This window comes from Coenobita brevimanus, chromosome 24 (genome assembly GCF_032717465.1).
Source record: "Coenobita brevimanus isolate Jiangsu-jjx chromosome 24, ASM3271746v2, whole genome shotgun sequence".
Lineage (NCBI taxonomy): Eukaryota > Metazoa > Arthropoda > Malacostraca > Decapoda > Coenobitidae > Coenobita > Coenobita brevimanus.
This window is the reverse complement of record NC_136977.1, coordinates 16,091,247-16,110,756: the sequence shown is the minus strand read 5'-3', so window position 1 is coordinate 16,110,756 and position 19,510 is coordinate 16,091,247. Positions and strand designations below refer to the sequence as shown.

Sequence of the window (19,510 nt, the reverse complement as noted above, 5' to 3'; positions counted from 1 at the left end):
TGGAGGCAATTTGTTTGTGACCACTCCTTACGAGATTAAGGCATCTGGCTACGGCAATAGATACAGTCATTACTCATTTTACAATGGGGTTATTTCAGGTTATACCTTATTGTATACTGATTTTATCGTAAATCGGTAGATTGAAACCCATTATTAAAAGGGGGTTACATCAACTCAGCTTCCCAAAGTCACCTAACCAAGACTGAACCGTAAATGACAACCCAGTATCATTCCTTCCTGTGTGGTCCAAGTCGTCTCCAAGTCGTCCCCCCTGAGGCTGAGGGACAGCCTGTGCTTATAGGCACTAGTGGTCAGCCTCTGAGTCAGACAGAAGCAGGTTAGGGGGAGGGGAATCCTGCCCGTACCTGCACCAACCTTAGCACTGGGACCCATACCTGCACCAACCATAACACTTGGGCCCACACTGGCACTGACCTTACCACTGGGCACACAGATCCACAGTAATTCCTTAATTCATGCGAACTTTTTTCACGCGATTTCGGTTATCCACAAATTTTTTGTACAGTAATTAAAACACAAAATTATAGTATTCAAATAAATAATTTTAATATATGAGGGAAATAAATAAAACATAAAAATGCCTACCTGCTGCCAGTGTCCATACATGTGTGTGTGTGTGTGTGTGTGGGAGGTCGGTCTACCACGCACCACACAGTTTGAATCCAACGGTTGAGCCGTGCATGACTGGCGAATCGTTATTTGTGGGTTATTTTTCCGCCTTCCAGTGACTGCTTGCCTTGTTTGTCAACATGGGGCCTGAGCGTGGTGCTAGTGATGCATGTGGTAACACACCAAAGCGGGCTCGTAAAGTGATGTCGCTGACAGAGAAAGTTAAAGTGTTGGACAAACTTGGGGAAGGAATGTCGGCAACAATTCACTGTCAGGACGATTCCTAGTCGTTTATTTATATACCAATTTATTTAGCAAGTACAGTACACTAGTTTTTTACTTGTATGAGTTATAAAATTCCCCTGAAAATTAGTTATTAAAGTATTAATTAATCAATAATAAGTATATTTATAGAATGACAGGGAATCATCCAGGGTGCGAATTGTCCTGACGGGGAATCGTCCATGTTTTGATGGTGAATTGACTTTATGGGGAATTGTCTCGGAACTGTATGTTTGGGGTGAATGAGTCAACTGTGTGTACAATAAAGACGGCAGAACGTAGTGTAAGGGCGGGAGTGATGGCTAGTGCACCAGACTGCTACAGTGTCTCCACCTACGCCTGTGCTTGCCAGTTTTCAGTAAGTGTTAGGGATTACTGTACTGTAGTACGATGTTTGGCTGAGAGGTGATGATAACGGGGGCACATATGAACAAGTTGAAAAGTCACGTCTTTGAAGGGGCTGAACCATAACAATGCGCTGCATGCTGGGGCTGCCATCTTGCCTGAGACAAGCGACAGTCATCTTGCATGTGCCTGGCGCTTCCCGATGGCAAAATCGTCATAGTGGGAAATTTATTGTAAATCGGATTTTGGGCTGGAACTTTTCTGTTATCATTGTAGCGAAATATCGTAAACCGAAACATCGTAAAACGAGTAATGACTGTAGATAGATATCCATCCATCCATCCATTGCCAGACGCCATGTATCCCAAACGGGGTGGTCAAGGGCTTAGAGTTAATTGTTTTACAGGGAGGGGCACTAATCCTCCACCAACCCCACTTGACACGTAGGGATGCCAACAGCATCTGGTGTTCCCTGGCGGTCACCCATCCAAGTACTAACCAGACCCAACGTTGCTTAACTTCGCTGATCGGACGGGAAGCGGTGTACTCAACGTGGCATGGCCGTTATCTATGTATATTTTTCTGATAATTACTATAACAGTATGTATGTATTTAGTGGGTCTAAATTGTTGTAAAATGAACAATTTTGGCTTGCAGTTGGAGTGCCCGGTATCAGTTAGGAATCCCATAGGTTCTGTGCTTTTGTTGTTGCACGATTTCATTCTCACACACCATGCCCAGTACCAATTATAAGCTATAACCAGGGGATCATTGTATAGTATCCAAAGAGTACATGAAACTGTATAGACTAAGTGAATGATAGAGGTAAGAACACAGTGATAAAGCAATTTGGAGGTGGATGTATTAAGCATATACTGTACATTTTCAGGGTTGCCAGTTGTGAGCAAGGTATCTCAGATGATGATTATGATGATGATCATGATGTGGTGTGTCTTAATGAATGTATAGCTGATTTTTTTGTACATATTATCTGTGTGGGTCATCTAATCTTAATTCCAAAATCTGGTGTTTTCTAGTGGTCAGCTGTCAACATACCGAGAGTTGTGTTCCCTTGCAACGGACCTTAATCAGCCAGATCTTATCTACAAGTTCATGAATCTTGCCAATCACAATGCCGTTTGGAATTCAAAAAAGGTATGATTTAGTGTTTCACAATTATATTCCATCATGCACATGTCAAAGAACTATTATTATAATTATTATTTTTTTTTTTTATACAGAAGATGACCAAAGGAAGGAAAAGCAAAAAAATAAATAATAAAAAATCCATACACCAGATTACAGGTGTCCTCTGTTCATGAAAACTCCATAACAGTAGGACTTGAATTGCTGTAGGTTGAAGTTTGGGGGGGAAACTAATCTGGGGAAGCAAGTTCCAGGAGAAGCAATTCAGGGAATAAATGAATTCGATAGGCAGAAGTTCTGCGATATGGCAGTGTGACAGTCAGGTCATGAGCTCTACCAGATGCCCATGTAGCATGGGGGAAGGTGTGGAGAGGTGGCACAATGGATGTAAATTTGTCTGAACATTTGCCATGAAAGTACAGCCATGCGCTGCTTAGCGTCCACGATATATTCTGAAAAATAGGACAGTAAGTAATCTGGACATTAAGCGACCACTGTAGCTTATGCACTGTATACGGAAGGAGAATATAAGAGAGTATGGATCATTTGGCTCAAGGATTGTGTGGATGAGATTGAAAGTTGGACTACAAATGTGGGCGATTGTGTGCGTGTATGCACCAACGCAAGATCATGTAAGCAGAGTAAGAGAAGAGTTCTGGACAAATGTGAAAGCGTGCATGGAAAAGTTTGAAAGGAGTGAGAGAGTTTTTTTTTATTGGAGATATGAATGGAAAAGTAGTGAATGAAAAGGTGGATGAAGTACTTGGTGAGTGGGGTGTGCCTGCAGAGATTTTTTTTTTATTTTTTTTTTTTATGCGAGGAAGAAGGAACCAAAGGCCATGAGCCCGCAGTAACAGTTCCCTCCAAGAGAAAAACAAAATACAATATAGAGCCAAATTCAAGATCCGATCATTTTGAAATGCCTGGACACACTGCGTTTGAAAGACTGGAGATCATAGGCAGCAGGAAATACAGACAGAGGGAGACAGTTCCAGAGTTGACCTGTTGCATAAATGAAAGACTGGGAGTAACGGTTAATTCTTGCATTAGAGAGTTGGACAGAAAAAGGATGAGAGTCTGCTGCCAGACGGGTGCTACGCGCCCGTCGTAGAGGTGGAGGAATGCAAGCAGACAGTTCAGAGGAGCAGTGACCATTAAAGTAGCGATAGAAAAGAGATAAAGATGCAACAGTGCGGCGAAGAGACAGAGGTTGAAGGGAGTCAGTAAGAGGAGGAGAGTTAATGAGACGAAAAGCCTTTGACTCCACCCTATTGAGAAGAGCTGTATGAGGGGAGCCTCCCCACACATGAGAGTTGTACTCCACACAGGGGCGGATAAAACCCCTGTATAGAGTCAACAATTGCGCAGGGGTAAAGAAAGAGCGGAGTCGGCTTAACACACCCAATCTCTTGGAAGCAGATTTTACAAGAGATGTAATATGATCTTTCCAAGATAAGTCCCGAGTAAATGAAACCCCAAGCATGTTCAAGGATGATGTAGGATTAAGCTGAATATTATTAAACATTAGTGGGTATACCTGTGGAAGATTTTGTCGGGTTGAAAGGTGTAAGAACTGAGTCTTAGATGCATTAAAGACAACCATATTATTTTTACCCCAGTCAGAGATACGAGCCAAGTCAGACATTAGGTGTGCCATAGCCTCATCCCTTGTTTGTTGAAGTAACTGTTGAGATGGGCGTTGCGGGAACCGAATGGAAAGGTGAAGGGTGGAGTCATCAGCGTATGAGTGGATAGGGTTAGATGTACAGCTTAGAAGATCATTGATGAATAAAAGGAAGAGAGTTGGTGATAGGACAGAGCCCTGAGGAACACCACTGTTGATAGATCTAGGAGAAGAACGATGGCCGTCTATAACAGCGGCTATAGAACGACCAGAAAGGAAGCTAGTGATGGAGGCACAGATAGAAGGATAGAAACCGTAGGAGGTCAGTTTGGAAATTAAAGATTTATGCCAGACTCGATCGAAAGCCTTTGAGATGTCAAGTGCAATGGCAAAGCTTTCGCCAAAGTCCCGAAAGGAGGATGACCAGGAGTCTGAAAGGTAGGTGAGAAGATCGCCAGTGGAGCGTCCCTGACGGAACCCATACTGACGATCGGAAAGAAGGTTGTGATAGGAAAGATGCCTTAAAATTTTTCTATTAAGAATTGACTCGAAAACTTTTGAAATACAGGACGTTAAAGCAATTGGACGATAGTTGGAGGGTTGGGAGTGGTCACCCTTCTTTGGGACTGGCTGAATGAGAGCAAACTTCCAGCAAGAAGGAAAGGTGCAAGTTGACAGACAAAGACGAAAGAGTTTGCCTAGGCAGGGTGTAAGCACAGAAGCACAGTTCTTGAGAACAACAGGAGGGACCCCATCAGGCCCATATGCCTTGTTAGTACTGAGGCCAGTGATGGCAGAAAATACATCAACTGAAGAAATTTTAATGTCAGCCATGAGGAAGTCAGAGGGGGGAAGTGATGGAGGAACAGCACCGGAATCATCTAAGGTAGAATTGGAGGAGAAAGTCTGTGCGAAGAGATCTGCTTTATCAGTAGAAGAAATAGCTACAGAACCATCAGAGTAGAAAAGAGGAGGGAAGGATGATGAGGTAAAGTTGTTAGAAAGATTTTTGGCAAGATGCCAGAAGGAGCGGGAAGAATTCGAGTTGGAGAGTTGAGAGCATTTAGTATGGATGAAATTATTTTTAGTAGAGCGAAGAACAGACTTAGCACGATTCCGGGCAGAAACGTAAAGATGATGTGATTCAGGGGTGGGTTGGCTCCGGTACCTTTTGTAGGCCCTCTCCTTGTTGCGGACAGCATTAGAACAAGCGTGATTAAACCAAGGCTTTCTTGCATTAGTCAAAGGATATGAGAAAGGAATGTATGCTTCCATGCCCGAGAGAATAACCTCCGTAATGCGCAAGGCACACTCAGATGGCTCACGGCCATGGAAGCAATAATCATTCCAGGGAAAGTCAAAGAAGTACTGCCTGAGGGCCTCCCAGTCTGCGGCTCCAAAATGCCACAGACGACGTTTCCCTGGAGGGTCCACAGGCCGTACCGGAGTGATAGGACAGGTTAAGGTAATAAGGTTGTGATCGGAGGAGCCCAACGGAGAGAAAAGATTAACAGAGTAAGCAGAAGGATTAGTTGTGAGGAAGAGGTCAAGTATGTTGGAGCTCTCTCCAAGGCGGTCAGGGATACGGGTAGGGTGCTGTACAAGCTGCTCTAGGTCATTAAGGATAGAAAAGATGTAAGCTTGTTCACCAGGTGGATCCGTGAAAGGAGAGGAGAGCCCAAGGTGGTGGTGAACATTGAAATCTCCAAGAATGGAGATTTCAGAGAAAGGAGAAATGGATAGAATGTGTTCCATCGTAGAAGTAAGATAGTCGAAGAATTTTTGATAGTCAGTAGAATTAGGGGATAAGTAAACAGCACAGATATATTTAGTCAGAGAATGACAGGAAAGCCGAAGCCAGAGTGTGGAGAATTCAGAAGAATCAAGTTCAGGAACACGAGAGCAAGATAAGTCGTTGCGTATATATACACAACAGCCACCTTTGGCTTTGAAATGAGTATAGAGAAAGTAGGAGGATACAGAAAAGGGTTTGCTGTCAGTTGCCTCAGACAGCTGAGTCTCCGTTAGAAAAAGAAGGTGAGGTTTAGAGGAGGAGAGGTGGTGCTCAACAGAGCGAAAGTTAGAGGAAAGGCCGCGAATGTTGCAGAAATGAAGAAGAAGAGAGTCAGACAGTGGTTCCAGGCATCTTGAGTCGTCACCGGGAGAGGGGCAGATGGTGGGGGCATTTATGGTCCCCCCCCCTGGGGACTCCGAGGCTTGGAAAAACGACGCCATTTTGGGTAAATTTTGAATAGGAAGTGTAGTGTGTACTGTGCATGTAGTTTGGTGAAGATAGTTAGAGAAATTTGTACTGGAGAGCATGCTGGCCTACTCTCTGTGTAACTGAGACACTGAAAAAGTTCAGCAAAGGTGGATGGTCAGGAACTAGTCCTGAGGGCTGATGAAACGGGAGCTCCAGCACTCCCTGTCATCAGCTTTCCATCCACCTCGGGAGTACTGCCCTGCTCGACTGGTGCTACAGTCTACTCCTCACGAGATGGATGAGAATGGCAGTGCTTTAGTGGACATTTGTGCTGGGAGGGGGTTGGTGGTAGCTAATACCCTCTTCAGGCACAAAATGATCCACAGGTATACATGGCAAGTGATGAGAAGGGTGGGTGGTGAACTGGATGAATGGAAGGCAATGATCGATTATGTGTGTGTGAATGAAAGGATGAGAAGGTGCGTAATGGATGCAAGAGTACACAGAGGTTGGGAGAGTGGACTTTCGGACCACCACTTGGTGGTGGTCAGAATTAAAATCCAAATAAAATGGAGAAATAGGAGAAGGGAAGGACAGGTGGAAGTACAGTACATCCCCGTAGTACGCGCCTATATGGGTGGTAGAGGACGTCCTGTATTAGGAATTCACGTACAGTGAATACATAAACTTATGGAAAAAATTACATATGGGCGGCACCCGCCTTCATGGGCAACCCTTGAGATGCCTTTCAGACCTAAGTATTGTACTGCACAGAGAAACTATGTAAGACATATTACCTAAGATAAAGTAAACCTACACGATTATGGCTTTACTGGGTAAATAATTCGTGGTAGGTGGTGGTGACCATCATCCACTTACTTGATGTAGTGCTGCCTACTTCTTCCTTAGCCTTCATCATTCTTTTTCTGTGCCTGCCTTCCTGTCTTCCTATATCTCCCATCTTTCCTGTCACTTCTTATTGCTCTTCTTTTCCTTTACAGGTGGCATTACGTTGAGTGACAAGCGAAATGGTTTCGTGTAAGCCAAGAAGCCATTTACAGTGCTTGGTTGTAACCATATAACCAACCCATACGTGCTCCCTACTTGTCAACAAGTGGGTTGGTGGAGGGTTAGTGCCCCTCCCCATAAAACCAGTAACTCAAAGTCAAATGGCCACCCCTTATGGGATTATGGCATCTGGCAATAGATAGATAGATAGATAGATAGATAGATAGACCTTTACCTGTTATCACTTCTTGGGGGGGCAGTGTTGCGTACTTGGGGTAACCCCGGATTTGGGCCACTCTTTGCTGCCCGTCTCACTTACAAGGAGTTCAGTTCGCGTACTAATAAAAAATACACACATACACACACAAAAAAAAAAGGTCATCCCATACAAGGGGGATCGCGTACTCAGAACTCGCGTACTGTGGGGATGTACTGTAGTACATACAAGGAGTGTGGAATAGCTACAAGAGGATGGAAAAAAGGCAGAGTATAAGTGGGAAGTGGAGGAGCGATTGGGTAAATATGGATTGGAGCAGATGGGGGACGTGGATGGTGTGTGCAAGATATTCATAGAAGAAATCTGTGCAGCACGTGAGGTGGTGTGTGGGGTGAAGAGAAGGCGAAAGGGGGTGCAGGGAACAGCGTGGTGGACTGAAGAGGTGAGAGAGGCTGTGGCACAAAAGAAGAAAGGATATAGTTAGTGGATGAGATACAAAGGTGTGGAAGAAATATAGAGACGGGAGAGAGAGTTATATGTAGAGAGGAAGAGAGAGTAAGAGGAGAGTGGATGAGGAATTTGGAAGAAACTTGAGTGTAAAATGGAGGGAATGTAAGAAAATGTTCTGGAGAGAGGTAATGAAAATTAGACAGGGTGTGAAAGAAGTTAGCTGGAGAGTGAAAGATAAAAATGGTAGATTACTAGTTGAGAAGGGAGATAAAGTGAGCAGATGGAGAGAACACTTTAAGGAACTCTTGAACATAGAGAATGAAAGTAATGTAAGTGGCTGGGGAATGGACGGCAGAAGGAGGGATGTGACATGAGAGGAAGAAATCTGTAGGATGGAAGTTGTGGAAGAAATGAAGAAAGTTAAAATGAGGAAAGCCCCAGGAATTGATGGAGTGTGTGGCGAAATGCTGAAGCATGGAGGAGAGATAGTAGTAGAATGGGTGTGGAAGACGTGCAGATTGGCCTGGAAGGGGGGTAGATTCCCAGAGGATTGGAAGTCAGGTATAATTATTCCCTCGTACAAAGGAAAAGGGGAAAAAGATGTGTGTGGTAATCATCGGGGCATTTGTCTTCTTAGTGTAATAGGAAAAGTATATGGTAGGATACTTATTTACAGAGTTAGAGAAATAACAGAGGAATAAGTTGGAGAAGAACAGGGAGGTTTCTTAGACCTTTAGTGGAAAAGCTTCTAGAGAAGGGAAAGAAATTGTATTCGGCCTTCATGGATTTGGAGAAAGCATATGACAGGGTGGTTATACAAGGATTAAAAGTGAGTTTTACGCCAGGTACCCCTTTTTTGGATAAGGGCTAAGGCGTTGCCCCTGGGTAGAGAACTTTGGTTTGGAGCGTGTAGCATTTTATGACCGGATGCCCTTCCTGATGTCTACCAATGGCCCTTGGGTGGATTCGATCCTCCGACCCTTCGGTCAGAGCGGAGCGCTCTAACCCACTGAGCCACGGCTGAAAGTATTAAGAATATATGGAGAAGATGAGAAGTTGTTGAAGGCCATGAAGAGTATGTATGAGGGTGCTAAGGCTGCAGTGCGTGTGGATAGTGAACTGAGTGAATTTTTCTCTTTGAAGGTTGGATTGAAACAAGGATGTCATGTCTCCATGGTTGTTCAGTCTGTATATGGATGGGGTTATAAGAGAGATACAGGGTAGGGCAGTGGATGTGGAAGTGGCCCTAGTGAGAGAGGGCAGTGTTGGGAAACTCCCTGTACTGTTGTTTGCAGATGATACTGTGTTGGTAAGTGAAGACAAAGGGGAGCTGCTAGGCTTGGTGGATGAGTTTGGGAGAGTGTGTAAGAAACAGAATCTAAAGGTGAATTTAGGGAAGAGTAAAGTTATGGTCTTCAAGGGAACTGAAGTCAGTGAATGTACATTGAAGCTGCATGAGGAGGACATGGAAAATGTGAGTGCGTTTAAGAACTTGGGTAGTGTGATGAGTAAGGATGGAAGTTTAGAGGGTGAAGTGCTTGTAAGGGTGCATCAGGGAAGAAAGGTTGCTGGTTCCTTGAAAGCATTGATAAGAAACAGGGAAGTGAGCATGGAAGTGAAAAGCTACTACATGACAGTATTGTGATACCAACTCTAACTTATGGAAGTGAGCATGGACCTTGTTGGAGGGACAGAAGTGAAGAGTGAGAGCAGTGGAAATGCATTATTTGAGAGGAGCCTGTGGAGTCACATGGAGAGACACTGACAAATGAGGAAGTGATTGACCATCATAGTGTGGATGTGGATGTGATAGGAAGCGTTAGGAGAAATACACTGAGGTGGTTTGGCCATGTGGAGAGGATGGAGAGCGAGAGACTGATGAGGAGAGTGCATGTGGGTGAGGTGGAGGGGGGGTGAGGGAGGAGAAGGCCGATGGAGGGATGGAGTGGAGAGATATATGGGAGAGGGGGTGTGAGCTGGGAGCAGGGCAGTGAAATGGCAGGGGACAGGGCGACATGGAGGTGATTTGTTTGTGGCCACTCCTCACGTGATTAAGGCGTTTGACAATAGATAGAGAAATCTCACCAGTTTCGACCAATTGTAGACTCGTGTAGTGTTGTCTCTTACTTGCTTAACTTACGATGGAAGGAGAAATATTAAAGTTGGATGTGAGGCAGAAGGAAATTATATTACCAGTTAAATTGTACAGTGATAACAATTCAGTGATAATACAGGGACAAACTTGCTATTATTTCTGTACTGTGGCGAGAGTGACACACTAATACGTGAGGTGCTAGCGTGTGAATGAGGGAGTGTGAGTTAGCGTGACCATGCGTGAATGTGTGAGTGCTTGAGTGTGACGTGGCATCTCTATGGGATGCAGGTGTGAGTGTATGTGTTGGAGACTGGAGCTAGAGAGAAGGCTTAGGGACCCGGGCAAGCTGCTTTTATGACAGGCTGCAGCAGGGTACGCCATTGTTAGTGTCCCTAGAAGACCCAATGATTGGCTGAGGTGAGGCATGTGGCAGCTCATTGGTCAGGTGGGGTCACAAGGTCAGGGACTGCTACTTCATAGGTCAGCGCGGCAACTGAGTCATGGTAGAACGTGGTACCACCTTGTGCGTGATTGGCCTCGCACCTGTGATCTTCCTGCGTCGACTACAGGCGGGCGACAGTGTGGCATCCCTGACCACGTGTATACTGCTGGCCGCATGGAGCTTGTAATATGATGCAGGGATACATGTGCGATGCATACAATAGTGCAGGGATAGGTGTGTGGTATGTATGAATTGTGGAGGTGGATTATTATGCCACAGTACTCCCCCCTCCCGGGGCGAACTGGCCTGGAAGCTGCAAGTCCTCCCCATAAGTCAGCTCAGCTGGAGAGTTCCATACATCCTCCATTTCTGTGGTTCTGAGGTTGAGGAGGATTATGGGAAAAGTGGGCACCCAGTTGACAGGATGCGGAAGAGCTCGCAGTGCCTCCTTTAAGTGGCCGTGGAACCGTTCCTCCATCTCATTGGACTGTGGGTGGTAGGCTGATGTACAGTGGCACGTAGTACCTTGAAGGGAGAGCAGGTCCTGCCAGGCCCTTGACTCGAACTGGACGCCTTTATCAGTGATTATGGTGTGGGGGGCTCCGAAATGAGCTGTCCAGGATGACAGGAAGTGGTACGCCACTCTCTCATCTGTAGCATCCATCATCAGTGTTGCTTCCGCTCACTTTGTAGCCCTGTTGATGCAGGTGAGAATGAACCTGTTCCCCCTGGACTCTGGGAGAGGGCCAACGATCTCAAGGTGGACCGTATGGAAACGAGTGGTGGGAGTGGGTAAGCTCGCCAATGGGGTCTTAATGTGACGGTGCACCTTGGCAGATTGACAGCGTGCACATGTCCTTACCCACTGCGTCACGTCTCTACGCATGCCAGGCCACACCACGTGGCGACTAAGGAGGCTATGTGTGCCACGTATGCCTGGGTGTGATATGTCATGGTAATGTCGGAAAATCTGATGCCAACATGCGTTGGGTATGAAAGGGCAAGCTACTCCTCTGGACATGTCGCACCACAGCTTATGGGGGGAGTCTGGAACGTCGAATTGCTGAAACTGTAGTGTGGTTGAACCCTCGAGTAACATTGGTAGTTCCTGGTCCGTCGTTTGAGCGAGGGCCAGGGCAGCATGGCCGAGTGGAGGGGGAGATGGGGCCACCATCACCACTCCTTTGGAAATAGTGTCAGCCACCATGTTCTGTTCACCTTTGATGTGTTGTATGTCTGTGGTGAACTCAGAAATAAAAGCTAGCTGCCTTGCCACCCATGGGGACCAGTGCTCACCTCTCTGAGCCATGGTGAATGTAAGTGGTTTGTGGTCAGTAAGGACTCTGAATTCCCTGCCCTCCAGGAAGTGCCTGAAATGTGTGATTGCTTCATATATTGCCAGTACAGTAATCCCGCATATTTCGCGGTAGTTACGTTCTTGTAACCCCCGCGAAAAGTCAATTCCGCGAATACTCTATTAACAATTGAAAACTTGCACTTGTGTCCACCACGCTGCCCATCACACAGTCCATGTCCATACTGATTGCGAGACAATTCGCCGTCAGACAATTCCCCGTCAAAACATGGACGATTCCCCTTCAGAACAATTTGCACCCTGGACGATTCCCCGCCATTCTATAAATATATTAATCAATACTTTCATCAATATACTTATTATTAATTAATCAATACTTTAATAACTATATTTCAGGGGGATCCAGCAGTCTATGTTCAGTAGCGTAGGTTCTGGATATATATTATTAGTTGCACCTTTAGTCAATAATTAACTTGTTTCTTCCTCGCTGTAGTCGCCTTTGAATTATATTCTAGCGTCACCCATAGCTATCTTCATTAATGAAGGCGAATTGTTTTGTGTTTGTTGTGACTGCGAATTGTCCCGAAACCTCCATACTCATCCCGAAATACCTTCTTACAAGATTGAAAGCACATACTCCATTATGAAGGAAAAACGTAAACACCGTACTGTAATACACAATTATCTACACATTTATTAACAAAACAGTACAAAATAAAAAGATGCATTAACTGGTGATAGCAAACACTCGCACGGTCGTTTCTTAGCTTGTCCAGTAACACAATTTTCTCTGCTAAGGTCATAACTTGATCGTTTTGTCACTTTGGAGTTCTTACTAATTGTATTATTAGCCTTTGGTGAGGCTGGCTTACGTCCTGGGGCCATGTGGAAAGCAAGTGGGAGGCAAGAGGTTCATATCATAGTGTGGTTACAACCACAACAGCCACTTATGGCAGTCAGGCGTGGACTGAAGAATGCGGGACAGAGAGCAGTGTTGCCATATCCAAACAACGAAATTATGCTAGGGCAATGAAAAAATTATGCTAGATTGAGCATATTTGTTCCAAGTAAAAAATGAATTATGCTAACTTGAAGCTAAATGATAAAATTCTATACATATTCGTGCAACATATTAATTATGTATTGTTTACTATGAAAATATTAAAATGAACCTACATAGAGTAAGAGGATAAATATCGGTATCTACCCATGCTGCTTTTTCCCACGAAACTTACGTTTTTCTGATGGATTTTGATGTGATTCGTTCGATTTTGAGCATCATTTCCGTCGGAAATAACCAGATTTTGATATGACCCGCCCCCATCCCCCTGAAATAATGAGGGATCTTTGGGGAATCGGGGTTATAGGGAGGGGGGAAAACACAGAAAATGGTCATTTCCGACTGAAATGAAGCTGAAAATCGAATGAATCATACCAAAATCCATCGGTAAAACCTAGGTTTCATGGGTAAAGTACAAAGCTCAAACTTATCCTAACCTAACCGAACCTAACCTAAAACCTAACCTAACCTAATCCAACCTAACCTAACCTAACCTAATCCAACCTAACCTAACCTAACCTAATCCAACCCAACCAAGCCCAAACTGAAAGTAACCAACTATTCAAACATCTTCTTACCTTATTCGTCTCTCTCTCTCTCTCTCTCTCTCTCTCTGATTTGTAGCTTTTATAAAATTATTCTAAAAATATTCCATTCCATTCTAAATTATGCTAGAATGATTCTAAAACTTCTAATATGCTAAAAAATATTCCAGACTCGAAAATTTGATCAAAATTATGCTAAAAGAATAATATTATGCTAGATATGGTAACACTGGCAGAGGGGCCACGGGAAAGGGACAGAGGGTGGCGTGAGTTTACCGCGCTACAATTGGAAGCTGCGGGAATTTCAATTTTTTTTTTTTCTGTATATTCAAGGATATTTTTGTTGAACTTATTAATGCTAAGAAAATCCGCGAGAGGGCAAAACCGTAGACAAAAAATCCGCAAAAAATGCGGGATTACTGTAGTTTCCTGTCAAATGCTCTGTATTTGCACTGCGCTGGAGTGAGATGCTGGCTGAAGAACGCGATGGGTGCAGTAACTCCCTCAGCCTCCTGCTGAAGAACAGCACCCACCGCATCCGAGGAGGTGTCTGTGACAAGGGGCATGGGAGCATTGGGGGCAGGGTAGGCAAGGCAGGGGGCACAAGCGATGTTGTCTTTCAGGGTGGCAAAGGCTTGGATCGCCTGTGGAGTCCAATCGAGCGGTTTAGATGAGTTTTTCTTTGTGCCCTTCAAGAGATCATTGAGTGGAGCTAAGGTGGAGGCTGCTTGGTGGAGGAAGTGTTGGTAATAGTTGACCATCCCAAGGAATTCCCGGAGATTGCGTGGTGTTGCTGGACGTGGGAAATCCCGAATGGCCTGCACTTTCTGGGGAAGGGGCATGATACCAGTGGCTGAGACTCTGTGCCTGAGGAAGTCCAGTTGCTCCACACCTAGGATGCATTTCGCCAGATGGATGCAAAGGCCGTGTTCCTGCAGGTGATTGAAAAGGTCTAGAAGATGAAGTTCATGCTCTCTATGTGACGGGGAGGCGATGAGGATGTCGTCGATGTAGACGAGGACGTTGTCTTGGCCCCTAACCACCGGGTCCATGTACCTTTGGAATGTTTGTGCTGCATTCCGTAACCCAAAGTTCATTTTGGTATATTCAGACAGTCCAAACGAGGTGGTGACATCCGTTTTAGGGATGTCCTGGGGGTGACTGGGATCTGGTGAAAGGCCCATACCAGATCTGTTTTGGAGAAGACAGTCATCCCGTGCAGTTTGTGGTGGAAGTCCTGGATGTGGGGAATGGGATAGCGATCAGGGGTGGTCATTGCATTAAGGGCCCTGTAATCCCCACATGCTCTCCACTCACCCTCCTGTGCCTTCGTAACCATGTCCAGTTGTGAGGCCCAGGAACTGGATGACGGCCTTATTATGCCCTCCTGCAGCATGGTCTGAAACTCCTGCTCTGTTGCCCGTCGTCTTTCAGGAGGTAAGCCGCGCGGGCGTGCAAAACATGGTGGTCCTGAGGTAACTAGACAGTGCTGCTCACCTTGGTCGGTTCGCCCACGCTGAGGAGTTGGTGAGGTTAGGAGGGGAAACTGCCTTAGTATGGCATCATAAGAAGAATCACTTAGGAGGTGGATGATAAGGACAGGGCTGGCTGCACACTTTGAGGCTTGAATAAAAGAGTTAGATGGCCTGTGATACAGCTGGCGGCGCTTGGTGTCCACCACCAATCACATGCCTCCAGGAAGTCGACTCCAAGGATGGATTGCTCAGCGTCTGGTATCACGAAGGGTCATGTGAATGAGAGGGTGTGGGAGAAAACCACCTGCCGGGGCTCACTACCGTATAGGTGAACCATTGGCTACCACAAGGTCAAAGGCAGGTTGATGGTGGCGTATGTGATGGAGGCTTGGGGGAATGATACTAATTGCAGCCCCAGTGTCTATTAGGTACCTTGTGGCAGTGGTGGCATCCTCAACCCACAGCAAGTCCCGAGTGCCTGGCAGTTTGTGGGGGGAATGAGGAGCATGGTTGGCCTGTTCGTGATTCGCTTTGGTGGGAGATGTTACTGCCTTGGTCTCCCGCCAGCGGCGTTTCCCGAAAAGATACAAGGGGGAGTGCAGTGATGGGCCACCTGACCGAACCGTTTATGATACATACAGAGGGTGTATTCCTGTTGCCTAGGTTGTACAGTGTTCGGTTTGGTATACGACACTACGGGGGCACTGGTGGAATTGTGCGGGGGGGAAAGGGAATCACTGGGGAACTCTGTTGATGGCACACTGGGGAGATTGTTATGTGGACACACTGGTGGATGGGTTGATGCACTGGGGGAGTTGTTATTGGGTAAACACACTGGTGGAGGGATTGATGCACTGGGGGAGTTGTTATTCAGGACAAGTATGGAAAGTTCTATCTGGCTAACTTTATTAATTTACTGAGCAGAGCACGCACATCCGAGAATTGCTTGTCTCTGTTAGACACACTAATAACTCTGGGGATGTTGTCTCTGTTAGACACACTAATAACTCCGGGGATGTTGTCTCTGTTAGACACACTAATAACTCCGGGGATGTTGTCTCTGTTAGACACACTAATAACTCTGGGGGATGCACTAGGGTTGATCACTACATTGTTGGGCGTGGGATTGTTTATAGGAATTGCACTTCCTTTGGTACTGGAGTATTGCTGTTGCGTTTCATAAAGTGTGTCTGCTTTTACAAGGAAGTCTTGAAGGGTAGCATTAGCGCCGAGAGAAGCCAGGTGCAGGTGGAATTCTGGCGGCATGAGTTGCAGAAGACAGTGTCGCAGGAGATCATCAGATAGTCACCCCTGCAGCTGTTAGTGTGGCTTGGATCTGGGCACACAATGCTGAGGGGCGCTGGTTTGTTGGCTGAATGTTGTCCAGACCCATAAGCAGGCCCTGTTTTGATTTCCCCAACACCATCAGGAGACTGTTTCTCGGTGCTGTGTACTTCCCTGTGGTTGGGGGTGACTAGCACATCATGCATGAGAGCTGCCACTTGAGTAGGTAGAGCTCTGACAACTGTAGTGTATTTTGTGTCGTCAGTAGTGTCTTTGGGCCATGTGGCTTCAGTGTGTGTAAACCACGTGATTATGTCGTAAGAAAATGTGGGGAGACTTTGCTGGATTATGTATCCCATTGTAAGCTCACTCCAGGGGTCACCAGTGTAGTGTTGTCTCTTACTTAACTTACAATGGTAGGAGGAATATTAAAGTTGGATGTGAGGCAGAGGGGAATTATATTACTAGTGAAATTGTACAACGATAACAATTCAGTGATAATACAGAGACAAACTTGCTATTATTTCTGTACTATGGCGAGAGTGACACACTAATACGTGAGGTGCTAGTGTGTGAGTGAGGTAGTGTGAGTTAGCGTGACCGTGCATCAATGTGTAAGTTCTTGAGTGTGACATGTCAGCTCTATGGGATGCAGGTGTGAGTGTGTGTGTTGGAGACTGGAGCTAGAGAGAAGCTTTAGGGACCTGGGCAGGCCACTTTTATGACAGGCTGCAGCAGGGCACGCCAGTGTTAGCGTCCCTAGAAGGCCCGGTAATTGGCTAAGGTGAGGCACGCGGCAGCTCATTGGTCAGGTGGGGTCACGAGGTCAGGAACTGCTACTTCATAGGTTGGCGCAGCAACTGAGTCATGGTGGGATGTGGTACCACCTTGTGTGTGTTTGCCTGCACATCTGTGATCTTCCCGCATTGACTATAGGCAGGCAACAATGTGGCATCCCTGACCATGTGTATCCTGGTGGCAGTGTTGTACATGTAATATGATGCAGGGATACATGTGCGATGCATACAATAGTGCAGGGATAGGTGTGTGGTAGGTATGAACTGTGAAGGTGGATTATTACAACACACTGCATATATGACATCTCAAGTACCAATCAGAGTATCAGCCTCCCCTCCACCCACCTGTCCCCTGCAACCATGTTTCAAGTAAAGTAGTGTGCCTCCGGCCTTCAAAGGAGTATGAACTCTGTGCTCAAAACCCCAATAAACCCCGTGTACGGAAACATATCTTCAAGGGACAGTGATGATGATGAGAATTTTACCCTCCATATAGACAATGATTTTTCTTTACTTTTATACATCCTACACCCCTATTCTCACATCCGTTTTCCCCCTGTTCCTTCAGTTTTTTCTTTTCTTTCATTCTTCTCTATCATGTATGGCCTGGCTGTACTTAGTTGTCTCTCTCACAGAGCATGCCTGTACATAGGCCACCTTCTCACTTACACAAAACCTGTTATTTACTGCAAGAAATCAACATGAATTACAAGGTAAATAAATACAATATATAAGCTGTGCATGTTGTTATTTTCAGGCACAAATATTTCTTAGTTATTCATGAATGTATATTTTAACAAAACTTAAGAAAAAAGCATAATAAATTATATTTTTATTATTTTTTTATTTATTTTTTCAGCATTATATTTTGGGGTTTATTTGATCACTGATGAAAAAAATATTAACACAGAGTACAGGCAAACACTGATTTATAATACTGCTAGATGCGGTACCCCAGAATAGTAATGGGGGTAGAAATACCACCCTACCCCACCCATCGTAGGCCTACCCCCAGTTTTGTGATGGGTTTTTATTTTTTTAAATCGAGTTTGATGATATTCTAGACTTAAATTTTGTGTTTAAGTTGATTTATGAACTGTGTTTAGACTTAGATTAATATATTTTAGTCATAGGTGGGGTGAACACTGTCATTTAGGGCACCCATCAGGCGGGGTACAAAACAGTGTGGACAGCTAGGCGACTCAGCAGAGAATATTTCATATTTGACCTTTGAACATCTAATCTATTATGGAATACATAATAATTTAAAGTAAACATTAATAATTATGAAAGCCATAACCCTCATCTGCTGGGGGTTTCCCTCTGTTGCCCACTCCTCCTTACAGGGAATTACCGAGATTTGGGAAGAAATACCCTTACTTCAAACCCTAATATCTGCCAAACTACTGTAGCAAGAGAAAAAAATAAATATACATAAGACTCAGCAACTCATCGTGTTTCAAGTGAAAGTATCCGAGGTCTCCAGGTGGTCCCGTTGATGAGTAAGGATAAGTTGAATACGACTGGTTTTACATGCTTATGTGGGCTGGTTCTGAGTGCGCGCCACTGGCAGTGACCTTGGACTCGCTGGCCAGCATTGGTAACACTGACTGGAGCAGTGATTGAAACACTGCCTGGGTGTCCTTGGAAGGAATGTGGAAATTTCCACTCTCTCCTTAACTTTTCCTTTGTGGCGTAAGATGAGTCATCACCCTGTCCATGTGGCTTCCCATAGGGTTTTCCGCCCGTATTATGGTGCCATTATGCCCCGTTGGTGTGTAGGAAAAGATTAGCTCTTTGATTTTCTGTGCATGCTTCTTGCATCATTAATAATAATATCCATCTACTATGACACATATTTGCACTTGACCACATTTACGGGTAATTGCACTTTGACAAGTAAATGCTGTAGCTGTTTCACGCAGTATGGTTGAGTATAAGTAAATGCTGTAGCTGTTTCACGCAGTATGGTTGAGTATAAGTAAATGCTGTAGCTGTTTCACGCAGTATGGTTGAGTATGAGATAATTACTTGTACTATAATTCAGACTGCTGCTCTCAGATGTCTGTCTTTTCCTCTCCTCCTCCTTTCTTTCCTGCCCCTTCTGTCACTCTTTGCTTCATTCTTTCCTCGTCCTTCTGCCAACAGGTGACTTTACACTCCCTTTTCTATCTATCTTTCCTTCATTCTTTCCTCTTCCTTTGCCTGTGGGTGACTGTACACTGAATAACAATCCAAATGATTTCCTGTACACCAGGAAACAATTTACTGTGCTGGGTGAAAACGGTATAACCAAATTATGGCGCCAGGTGGTTTAAGTTGGTAATTACAGCACTCCAGTCGGATTGAACCAGTGAAGGTTTATATCCAAGGTGTGGTAGGGGTTTATTGCTCACGTAATGCCACTCAGAGATGAATGATGCGAGTCACTCTCATCTTGAATGCCAGGACCAACTTGCTTGTCCCCGGGCTCCTGCGCTTCTCATGGGGCAGCGTAGGATTGGATGATGGATGGATGGATAATTCAGACTGATTTGTACTAATTAGGGCCACTGTGAAAATATGACATGTTATACACAACTTACATTATTT

General features: G+C 45.1%; 1 protein-coding gene and 1 non-coding gene across 2 annotated transcripts in view; one reads left to right on the top strand and one right to left on the bottom strand.

Moving 5' to 3' along the window:
• Positions 1-19,510, top strand: part of LOC145393503 (proteasome adapter and scaffold protein ECM29) — an 835,694-nt gene that overhangs the window by 651,778 nt on the left and 164,406 nt on the right. The window contains exon 19 of the mRNA XM_080267631.1: positions 2,295-2,412. Within this exon, the coding sequence (XP_080123757.1) occupies positions 2,295-2,412 (118 nt within the window). The remainder of the gene's footprint in view (positions 1-2,294; positions 2,413-19,510) is intronic.
• Positions 1,708-1,826, bottom strand: LOC145393641 (5S ribosomal RNA). Its single transcript, XR_013896237.1, has one exon. It is a non-coding gene; the product is annotated as a 5S ribosomal RNA (ribosomal RNA).